General features: G+C 43.3%; 1 protein-coding gene across 20 annotated transcripts in view; it reads left to right on the forward strand.

Moving 5' to 3' along the window:
* The window catches only part of KIF1A (kinesin family member 1A), a 119355-nt gene that overhangs the window by 75680 nt on the left and 31653 nt on the right, over positions 1 to 12022 (forward strand). For all 20 annotated transcript variants that reach the window (XM_083616195.1, XM_083616208.1, XM_083616206.1 and 17 more), the window contains 7 exons: positions 1281 to 1399; positions 4279 to 4364; positions 5476 to 5614; positions 6939 to 7107; positions 7623 to 7713; positions 8572 to 8690; positions 9262 to 9317. In XM_083616195.1, coding sequence (XP_083472321.1) covers positions 1281 to 1399; positions 4279 to 4364; positions 5476 to 5614; positions 6939 to 7107; positions 7623 to 7713; positions 8572 to 8690; positions 9262 to 9317 — 779 coding nt within the window. The remainder of the gene's footprint in view (positions 1 to 1280; positions 1400 to 4278; positions 4365 to 5475; positions 5615 to 6938; positions 7108 to 7622; positions 7714 to 8571; positions 8691 to 9261; positions 9318 to 12022) is intronic.

A 12022-nucleotide genomic window follows, 5' to 3' on the forward strand; every position in this document is an offset into this window, starting at 1 on the left:
TCCAGTCATTAATCTAGGGCCTGCATAGCCTCTCCCAATTCAGATGTTGTGGAGAAATAGAGCTCACTAGGGGACACAGGTATCTGGCTCCATGCATCTCACACTGAGTACTACCTCCAACTTGACCATAATGACCCTGGGTAGCAGCCATTGGTTGCAACAGTACAGCAGCAGCAGTAAACTCCCCTCCCAAAAAACAACTTTCACTGTAAATATTTAAGCATAGGCTACACAGGTTCATGTCAAAGATTCAATATCCCCCATAGATTATAATTTTTATTAAATGTCTTCTCCAAACTGAAATAACCCAAGCAAAGTAAGTGTGTGTGTGTGTAGAGACAGGAAGAGAGGGGAAGGTGGGGTTCTATTTATATCAAGGATATTGGATACTGCCCCACCCAGTTCATGGGTTTATTACAAGGAAGACAGGTACTTGGGGAACCATCGGTGCCCTAAGATTAGTGGGTGGAATGAAGCTGGCTGCAGCATATTATACTCTTTATGACAGGTGGGAAGGTTGTAGTCTTCCAGATACTGCTAGATTCCAATTCCTTGCCATCACTGACCATTGACTGTGCTACCAGGAGCTGATGGGAACCCAAGGACACTTGGAATACCACAGGTCTCCTTCCCCTGCTTTAAAGGCATGTTTCCTTTCCACGAAGGAACTCTGATTAGTTGACAGCTCCTTTGAAGCAGGCCTAAAATTCAGCACAATTTGTGTCTCTCAAGTCCTGGGGAGTTTTTCCTCTCTAGAAGGAACCTATCTCCTTCCTTCCTTCCCTTTTCTTCCCCACCCCTCTGCTTTCCCTGCCTTAAACCTCTAATCCTCTTTGTCTTTGCTTGTCCTCTTTTCTGTCCCTTTTGCCCCACTGTTACTCAGCAGCAGGACCTTGGACGAATTACAGCACCCAGGGTACTAGTTGTCTAGTCTCTCCTGCCAGAGGTCCTTTTCCTAGTTTCCTTCTTGCACCAGCACCGCCCCCTCCCCTCCCTTCAGCCATGGGAGATGACAGAACGAGAGGTACGCTATGCTAGCGCTCACTAACTCACTACACTTTCGCTTCACTGCTCAGCACAGGAACTCTGTTCTAAGCACGCTGAATTCCCCCTCTCTGTCCGGCTGGCCATGGCTGCCTTTCTTTAGTTTTGCTTTGCAGCACCATGTTGTGATGTGAGCGGTGAACTGTGGTCCCAGCTACCATCGGCTATGGAGTATGTTTGGAGAAGCTCGTGCGTGAGGCGCAGTGACCACTCTCCTATGTCACTTTTCTTTCCAGAGCCTTTGTGTATCTCAGCAACTTGCTGTATCCTGTACCTCTGGTGCACCGCGTCGCCATTGTCAGCGAGAAGGGGGAAGTGAAAGGGTTCCTGCGCGTGGCTGTTCAGGCCATCTCAGGTAAGAGATGGCTGGAGATGGAGAAGGAGGGACAGCCAAGGCTGGCCATCTCCAACCTGGTGCCCTCCAAGTGTTTTAGGCTACAGCTCCCATCATCCTTGACCATTGGCCATGCTGGCTGGGGCTGATGCGAATTGTAGCCCAAAACATCTGGAGGGCATCAGGCTAGAGGACTTGCCTGTTCTAGGCACTTGCATTTATACAGCCATTCCCTCTTCTCCTGGCAAGCAGCTCATTTTTAACAAGGGCTTGAGAGCAGAAGAGCCCTTTGCCTTTTGTTGGAATTATTAACTAAGGTACATAGTGTTTAGTACTAAGGGGAGGGCTCTGCCAAATCACCTGTTGCTGTTCACCGTGGGTAAGGCAAGTCCTTTGACCAAAGACCAGTTCATACATAATTTGATTAGGCAGCATTTGAAGGGTTACAACTGAATGTGTGAACTGACTCCGCTGAAGAGCATTGTATTTGAGGTGTTGTATAAGTTTTCTCTGTGGTACTTAATCTCTAATGACTTATTCACACATTTATATTGTTTTATTTTTATATGATTTTATAAACTGCATTGGAGGCAATGATTGCCCTTCCAAGACAGTGTGCAAAATTTCATAAGGTGTAATAATATAATCATCCAGTCAAACTCCCTTATAGCTGAGCAGTAGCAATTAATTAATCACAGTCATTAATAGAAGGTGGCCTTACAAATGATTGAAGATCGTGTTTTCTGAGAGAACAAGAAATAGGTACAGCTCACCACTTCTAGTTGCAGTCATCCAGTGAAGCATACACATGCAGCCATCAAGTGAAGAATATACAGCAGCCCTGTGTTTCAGCCTTTGTAGGCGATACATAATAACACGGGTCCCTGGAATTCAGACCAATTGAGAAGCTTCTAGGGACCAGGTTGAGTCCATCCAATTGCCTATCCCTACCTTATATACCACAGGGACGCGGGTGGCGCTGTGGGTAAAACCTCAGCGCCTAGGACTTGCCGATCGCATGGTTGGCGGTTCGAATCCCCGCGGCGGGGTGCGCTCCCGTTGTTCGGTCCCAGCGCCTGCCAACCTAGCAGTTCGAAAGCACCCCCGGGTGCAAGTAGATAAATAGGGACCGCTTACCAGCGGGAAGGTAAATGGCGTTCCGTGTGTTGCGCTGGCTCGCCAGATGCAGCTTGTCACGCTGGCCACGTGACCCGGAAGTGTCTGCGGACAGCGCTGGCTCCCGGCCTATAGAGTGAGATGAGCGCACAACCCTAGAGTCTGTCAAGACTGGCCCGTACGGGCAGGGGTACCTTTACCTTTACTTTTTACCTTATATACCTTAGTTATTACACCAGGGCAGTGTAATATCCCAAGCTAGTATGCTGTGAGCTTCTCCCATGCATAGCCCAGACATGCAGTGTGATTAACATCAAAAATTATGGGGGAGTGGGGAACTGCTGCTACATATGCTGTTTTTCAAGTGCAGAAATCACTGGTATGAATCCTCAGTGTCCATTGTATTTCTGCACCAGTTGGGTTCACCTTGATCTATAGGAATGTAGGAATGTATATCGTATCTCTATCTATAATTAGTACAAACATAGGCACATTGTTTCAAAGATTTCTAGGGTTATTCTGCATTGCAGCATGTCACAGCTCATGCTGTCGTATTACTGCATATATGGATTTTACTGAATTCATACATACCCATCTACACCTTTGCAACTATAACAGACGTGAACCTGTGTTTTAAATAATTGTTCTATGCCCAAAAGACTGTTCCTGGGCTGTGTAGGTGTGCCTTCTCTGTATCCTGTTCATGTATAGACTGGGTGTTTGTTATTACTCTATAAAATATTTTAAATTAAATGTTTACATAACATATATATTTCAAAGCATCGTACATAGAAATGCACAACCCCATGTCTCTGTCATACAAGGAAAGTGCAATTTAAGCATATCCTGCAAAATTTCACAGGGAGCCATCGGTCAAAACATATCCTGCAAAATTTCACAGGGAGCCATCGGTCAAAGCATATCCTGCAAAATTTCACAGGGAACCAACTGCATTTCTCTGGAGGTGCAATCACATTTGTGCTGGGCTAAAATAAGGACAGAGCAGCTTGGCCAAAGATTGTAACTTTGATGGCAAAGAGATGGATTAATTGATGCTTTCTGTTTCCACGTTTTTCAGCATCATGCTTAATTTTAGCAGAGGCATTTGCTCTTCCTTGAGGTAGTGAAACTTAGACCATCTACTGTTTGACTTCCAGCAGTACCTTTCCTCATTCTCATTCATTTGGATGATTCAAGGTGCATCCAGATAACCAACCATCCCCACTTTTTATATTTCTTTCCTCACAGTGTGGCTGGATAATGGTATTCAGAGAAGAAATTTACCACATGCAAAAATAAACTTTGAGTGATGCCAGTCCAAATGCAACCACACTTGGTGGCTGACTGTATTTGCCCTGTACTGTGCCCTAGCGCCTTCTTGTGGATTAGAGTGTTGTACTAGGAATGGGGAGACTCAGGTTCAATTCCCCCTCAGCTATGAAGTTCTTGGGGTGACTTTGGGCTATTCATTGTCTCTCAGCCGAACACACCTCGCAGGGTTACCGTGAGGATTTAATGTGAGGGGGAGAACCTTGGATGCCCTCTTGAGCTGCTTGGAGGAAAGGTGGGATAAAATGTATTCATAAGAAAATATAAATGGGAAAAGATAAGTGAGCAAAAGTGCAATTCTAGGCATTTCTACTGAGAAGGGAATCCCACTGAGTCCAATGAGGAAGTGGATATAGGACTGCAGCTTAAGAGTTCCTGGCTATGGCTCTCAATCTGTTGGGGAGTCTGAGCTTCTCTTTCCTTACTATAACCTCTTGATGCCTTCCTGTTTCCAGCTGATGAGGAAGCACCAGATTATGGCTCAGGAGTGCGGCAATCTGGAACAGCCAAAATTTCCTTTGATGATCAGCACTTTGAAAAGGTATGCTATGAAAGACAGAACTAGCTGAGCATCATGCCAGATCGTTGATCACACTCAGCACTTGGACCCCAACCTAACTGGTTATAAATGGTTATTAATTAACCAATTTGCTGTGCAGATTCAGAAGTTTCAGAGGGCTCAGTAGTGTGGCAAAGTAATGTTGGTCTCTAGAGACTACTTAGAGTCTGAGTTACAACAAAGCTTGTTGTCTCTTCTGTTCTGTTCTGTTCAACTACCCTGCTCAATTGTATGCCATACCTTCTGTTCTTTGTAATTTATGCCCAAAGCTAAGCAAAAGATGGCTTAAATTTACATGAATTTACATATATTAACATATGGAAAACAGAGAGGCTGGTTTGTTTCTTCTGAGTGACGTGGAAACTGACATAAGCAACCTTTGAAGTCTTGGATTTCATTCCAGATTCTATGAAATGTTTGCTATTTAGTAGCAAATACTATATCAGATTATTATTGATGAATATAAAGTTTTTTCCCCTTTCAAGTTTTTTCCCCTTTCTTCCTTGATCATATTTGTATTTTATTTCTACCTTGTCTGAATAAGAGAATAAGAGATACAAAAACTGAGAAAAAAAGGAAAGATGCAATATAAGGGACAGAAGAAACTCCAACAGCACTGCTAAGTTTCAAAACAGTGTGAATTAACATCTCCTACAATTAACTACAGTTTTCTACAAACTTAATCAATTTAGACAAGAAAATATCCTGCCTATAGGTTTGATAAATATAATATAATTTGGCAACTGATGTATAATCTCATATTTTGTTGTGCCATTTTTCAATAGATGGCACAATGGGTGTTTATTCTCTTGCTAATAAAATTCTAGCAGCTAAGAAGAGATAAGTTAGTCCTATATGTTCTCATCTTACTCTTTTGAGTTATTTAATAATGGAGCTTCATAGCCCAGAAGTTCCTCTCTTCTTAGATCAGCTGGTTTCACTTGCATCTTAAGCTTGACTTTGCATCTCCCTAACCTCACAGTTTAAAAAGGAGAACAGCAAAATACACCACTGCAAGGGAAACCTAATGACACCACCCAGAACCATCATACCTTTATCTTGTATTCTTTTCCTATCCTTTGTTTCCTTGTAGTTCCAGTCTGAGTCCTGTCCTGTAGTGGGAATGTCCCGCTCTGGAACTTCACAGGAGGAGCTGCGTATCGTAGAGGGACAGGGACAAGTAACTGACATAGGACCATCTGCAGATGAAGTCAACAACAACACCTGTGCAGGTGAAGGGGGTTTTTTTAGGTCAGAAAGGGGTTGAGGAACTATGTGCATAGCAGCAAAAGCCAAAGATTTGAGCCCCTTTTTGGAGCTCCTCATAAAGAGCATTGGAAAGCTACATCAACAGCCACTCTATATTTTCTTGTGGTTGAAAACAGTGAAGCAAATGAGATTTAAAAAGAAGAAGAATGTTTTTTAAAAAGATAAGGCTTCCAGGACACTTCCAGCCCATTGCTATTTTGGGGTGGGATTCAGTCACATGCCAGGACATTCAGGTTGCACAATTAAAGTTCATTTGGCACTCTTGCTCAACAAACCCGCTTCCCCTCGGAATCTGACTTTTTGCGAGGAAAGTGACTGAAAATGCATGGAAAGTGTGGGATAACATTTGCTTGACACTACACGGTATCACTCGGAATAAATGCTCAATAAACAGTCAGTGTGGTCTAACCTTGCAGACTTTGTCCAAACAAATCAGTATGAATGCACAGTAAACAGGTTGTCTGGAAGCAAAACCTAGTGTGTATACTGACTGAGAGAGGAAAAACATTGTATTGTGTGGCCGTGTTTCTGTTATGTTTGATGTGCTTTTTCCTGGCATCACTCCCACTAACACTAATGCACTAATGGTGCATGCTGACAAACACAGAGCCCAAGTAGGCCACTGAGAAACAATAGGGAGGTATCAGCATTTTAGGGGAAATCCTCATGTTAACAGAAGTACATTTTTTTAAAACACACGCACACACGGAGGCAACCTGTTCCCCAAACAGTCCAATGAGAACTGAGTATGCTCAATAACTACAGAATATTAGGTTCCAGTAGGAAAAGTAAACAGAGAACTGGTGTGAGAGAGTAGAGTGCTCTGACTGAGCTTGCTACAGCTTTTGCTATCCTGGAGGAAAGTTAGCCAGATAGCAGGAAACATGGACAGGAATGCTCCTACTAGGAGATGATTAGACACTACAGCATGTTACTGAAAGTTCCACTTGTGAGAATTAGGAACCTAGGAGGCTGCTTTCTACCAAGTCAGATCTTTGGCCATCTAGCCCAATATTGTAAACACTGGCTGGCAGCTGCTCTCCAGGGTTTCAGGCAGGAATCATTCGAACCCTACCTGGCAAAGCCATAGAATTCAGCTGTTGTGCCCACCGTGCTATTTTGTACAGGAAAGTCCACCAATGGGACAAGCAAGCTTTTTCCTTCCAGTGTCCAGGATGTCTTCTTCTGCTCTCACTTTGATGTGTGCACCATTTAGGATATGAGGAAGCATCTGCTTTATACCAACGAGGAAATGTCCTCTATAACTTTAATATTCTATTTCCCCAGCCACCCCTGAGGATCTTCTCCTGGACAGTTCAGAGAAGTCTGTGGTGGATGGGCCTTTAGAGGCAGCCCTTGAGCACCTGAAGCTGGGCAGCATCTTCACTTTCAGAGTGACAGTTTTGCAGGCATCTAGCATCTCAGCAGAATATGCAGACATCTTCTGCCAGTTTAAGTGAGTTACAGTCCTTCCTTCTCTATTTGCCCTTTACCCATTTCAGATAACCTTAGGAGATTGTGGTTTCTCCTCCCTTTGCCCTTCGGTGGCTATCCCATTCTTTTCAGATGGGAGAACCTAGATTGACAGAAGTTGATTCCTGACAGCCAAAACGTTTTAGCATTTAAAAGGCTAAAGGATGGAGACCTTCCTTTGGTGGAAGCTATTAATTATTACAGGAGAAGAGGAGGACAGCAAAGAACTATGAGGGATCCCTGCATGATGGGGTGAGGAACCCTTTGAGGATTATCCCCCCTCAGGTCCTTGTCCTACTGGCCTTTCAGTATGTGAGTGCCCCCAACAGGAATGTAGCACTCAAAGTATAGGAAGCCTCAGTGGTGACCATCAGACCACAACTGAGCTAGTGTTTAATGGTTTCTGCCTGTGTAGCAATATGCAACTATGGAACCATACCTGTGATAAATATATTTAACAACAACAACAACAACAACAAAACTTGTATTTCTTCACAGCTTTATCCACCGCCATGACGAGGCCTTTTCCACAGAACCCTTGAAGAACACTGGCCGAGGCCCACCTCTTGGCTTCTATCATGTACAAAACGTAAGTATAGAATCTGAGAAGGCTTCATTTTGACAACTCCATGGGCAGCACCTGCATCCAGGGTGGAAACAGCCTCTGGTAGAGCAGATGGTGACACCTTTAATGTCAGGCAACAGTACTTGAAACAGCCTGATTAACAAGGATATGAAAAAATACATTGTTCTGGATTCAGGGTCCCATCCTTATACGAAGAATGAAGCAAGCTTTTCATTTTGTGGATAATTGGTGACCTCTTTCTGGATGAAAAAGAGCCACCAATAACAATGACTGCCATTCAAGCTGAAAGCTGTATTGTAGGCATATTATAGCTTGTTAACTATAATCTGTATTGCATAATTCTATGTGCTGCAACAGCAAACAAGTATTCAAGATGAGGCACAACCATTGCACCAGCACATCATGCCCTGTGTCACATGCTGTACTTGCTGCTGCTTCTGTTTATCATTGGTATAAACACTTAGAATTTGCAAAGAGCTTTGCAATCTTTATTGTGTTCACCCTCATAAGTCAACATCATTACCATCACACAGCTAGAGAACTGAGAGGCCATCACTTTGCCAGCTCAGTCTATGGCGAACCTAACATAAAAACAGGACTAGAGCCCTGCTGAATTCAACCAATGGCCATCTAGTTCATGTATGAATCTGTGAAATGAAGTAATAAATATCTGCGCCCAAGTACCGCTTTTAGTTTATAATTTTACTAAGGATATTCGTAGTAGCAGTAGTCGCACTGAGTGCCTTTCATTTGCCATGTAACCAATGTTAACCATAAAATTTGCTGAAATAAATAAGTGAATGGGACCTTGTGGATATTCTTTTTCAAATGACTTTTCTTCTTTTCTTTCCTGTCTCTCAGATTGCAGTGGAGGTTACCAAATCTTTCATTGAGTATATCAAGAGCCAGCCAATTGTCTTTGAGGTATTTGGACACTATCAACAGCATCCTTTCCCGCCGCTCTGCAAGGATGTCCTCAGGTAAGTGTCACCTCCACAACAACTGCCATTGTCATAGAATTAATCTCTTACTGGCTTTGGAGTTTACCCTACCTTAGCCCAGATTACGTCCATAATACGAAAAGCTTGTGGCTGCAGCAGTAAGGACATTGGGGCTCTCTTCATTGGCCTTATTTTGATCAGGTTCATGTGTTCAGTGGCAAGGATCGATGGTGCATTTTCAGAACTGCCTTGCAGTTTGTTGTGTGGTAGAACAACTAAAGCATGCTCAGGTATATCATCCAAACCAGGGAATTGTATAAGGGCAGATGCTGCTGTTACAATTATGGTACATTGTTAGAGCTCAACAAGTCTTGGTCTGGTTAAAGAGTACAAGTCTGACACTGGACTAGACGAATCAATGCTGAAGTCTTGGTTGCAACTTCTGATTCTTGGGTGGGTAAAGAGTTGGAGCAACTGCTTAGTACCCTATCAGCTCATGTTCAGGTCCTATTATTTGACCAAGCACAAATTCCTATTGGGCCTACGTTGATATATTCTAATTTCTTCTCCCTGTGTTCCCTTTTTAAAATTAGTGTTTCTTTCTCTACAGCCCCCTAAGACCATCCCGGCGCCATTTCCCTCGGGTCATGCCATTATCCAAACCAGGTAGGAGAGAAATTGCTTTTCATTTAGCATGATTGTAAATAGAGATGTGGGAACCAAAAGGATAGGAGAAGCAGCTGCAGTCTCATGGAATGGCTGCTGCCAGGGATGAAAGAATGTGATGGAGCGGGTCTCTCAGCAGAGCCAGCGAAGTGACCTGAGCATCCCCATAGCTGTGGCATATTGAATACCCTCCATTTTAAGTGGGGGAAGGGGTGTCCTCTTTTTTGCTCAGAAGCTGTATGCTGCTTTGTTCCAGCAATGGAATATACATCTTCAGCAAGTTTCTAAGTTTTTGCCTTTTCCACAGCTCTCTCTAGCAGCGAGGCTAAACTTGAGCTGTGCACACACCATACATTTAGAGTACACTTAAAGCACAAAGTCACTCCCCTCCCCCCCCAAAAAAATCCATAGGACCTTAATTTGTTAATGGTGCTGGAAATTGTAGCTCTATGAGGGGTAAACTACAGTTCCCATGATTGTTTGGAGGAAGCTATGTGCTTTAAATGTATGGTGTGCATGCTGTCTAGGCCTGCTCCATCCCTTTCTTTTATCACTATAGATGGTTTGTTGATAACACGGTGATATCCACGTACAGCATTACTGTCACCAATATGTCTCACCCCCACTCCTGAGTATCTGTCTAACGTGATAAATGCTTGTCTGGCTTCCTCATTCTTCCACATTGTGGTTCTGAATGGCACACTACATTCTATAGTGTGTTTGCATAGGGGTTTGCAAGCACTGGATGAGCTGCTTATGTATTTTGTTTAGGCTGCATCATGTTTCTGTGCATAATCGTTTCATATTGTATTGTGCTCTCTGTTTGCCTCTCTGTTTCCCCGGTGAAGAACAAGAGAGATCCCTCCTGATGATTAAGGGTCTGATACCCAACGTGCTTGCTGGCCAGCTCCTGGAAACATTCTCTGGACACATGTTGTATGCTGCCAGCACAGCCTCTTCTTTTCTCATCAGAGAGGGGGAGGATCCCAGCACCACACCATCCCTCTTACTTGGGAACTGTGTTGTGAAAAAGGCTCAGAAGCCTGGTTGGTCCCTGGACAAAGCTTTGGAAGGCCCAGACTCAGGGATCTTGACTTGGAGGGCTCCTGAGAAAGCACCAATGCACTACTCAGAAGGACAGGAAAAAAGGGGACACCATAAAGCAGTGTAATTGCATTGCTTTCTGTTCCCAAGTTTAGTTTGTATAGTGTCTTGAATGAATCCACAACATACGTGAGTCCCTCACAGGATGACTTTGATCCCTGAGTCAACGGGATATTCCATTCTGCTGTGTGCAGTGTTCTATGTGATTTTCTGCTACCTCTTTCTTCTGGGCTCTGTGTGTGTGTCTTGTGTGCTTATATTTATTTATGGGTTGTTAGTTCAGCTCAGGGGATTCAGTGATGGTGTTGGGCCATTCATTCCTCTCTTAAATAAGGGGTGAGGAAACCTGTGGCACTCCAGATGTTGCTTGAATACAGCTCCCATGATGTTGGCTAGGGCTGATGGGAATTGTGGCTGTCCTGATGCTGCTGTACTCCATGTTCCCCATACCTGTCTTCAATGTTTGGCCACTCCCAATAGATTTGAAAATGCTTAAAGATAGGGATATAAATGCATATAAATCAATAACTGTACACAGCACCTTACAGAATAGCATTGGGGGGAAGCAATGACAGAAAACCTGCTCCTAACTTGAGACATTTTCAATTTCACCAGTGAGGGACACAAGTAGAGGGAAATGAAAAGTTCCACTTGAGATGCCTAATGGGAGTCCTAGGACATGGTACAATAGATCTCCTCAGGGTGTCTCAAAGGTCAGGCATGCAGAATTGCTGTCTATATGTATGCTAGTCAACCACAATATTTTCCAAACATCCACTCCAGAAGAAATGCCTCTAGCTCTTAATAATATGCTTATTTACATACATGGTTATTCTTTTACACCACTTAACAATGCCGTGAGCATTAACCATCCCCCTTTCTTTGTGTGTCTTGTGTCTTTCATGAAAATCTTTAAGCCCAGTCCTTCTTGTTTGTCATTCAGAGAGACTGCATTGCTGATGAAAACAAACTAAGACTTTGTTTTCATATATGTGGGTCTGCTGATCTCAATGCAGGAGAAGATGTGTTTTGTGTGTGCTTATGCATTTGCTTACAGAGCCCCATCCATCTTCTTCTTTGTATATCTGGGTCCAAAAGCCTTCTTCAAACATTAATGGATCTTACCATTGACTCTTTCTAAATTTTAGACAGTAAGTGTTGGTGGAACTGGCTGTCCTGCCCTTGCTGTGCTGTGGGCCTTGTCCATATTTGTGCATTATTTAGCTGTTAATCCACTCCCCCCCGCCATTTGAATTAGACCTCTGCCTTTTCAGTTCATACCAATAGGAGTTCCCTATTGTGTTTGCCCCCACCTTCTGCTTTGTTGGTTCTATTATGCCAATTAAATGCTATAAAAAAATTATGTGGTTTGCTTGTGATTTTGTGCAAATTTGAGAGTTCCAAAGAAAAAATATAGATAAGGCTATGCTCCTGCATTCAGGAGTCCTTCAGAAATAGTTATGGGCATGAAAATAAATGAAAGCATTAAGAAAATAGCGGGTGTGAAAAGGGGAGTAGCAGAAAATGATGATTGATCCACCTACACCCAAGCCCTGAAACAAATATTCTGAAATCCCAAGTGCAATTGTTTGGAGCCTGAT

Source organism: Podarcis filfolensis (assembly GCF_964270895.1).
Source record: "Podarcis filfolensis genome assembly, chromosome: 5".
Lineage (NCBI taxonomy): Eukaryota > Metazoa > Chordata > Lepidosauria > Squamata > Lacertidae > Podarcis > Podarcis filfolensis.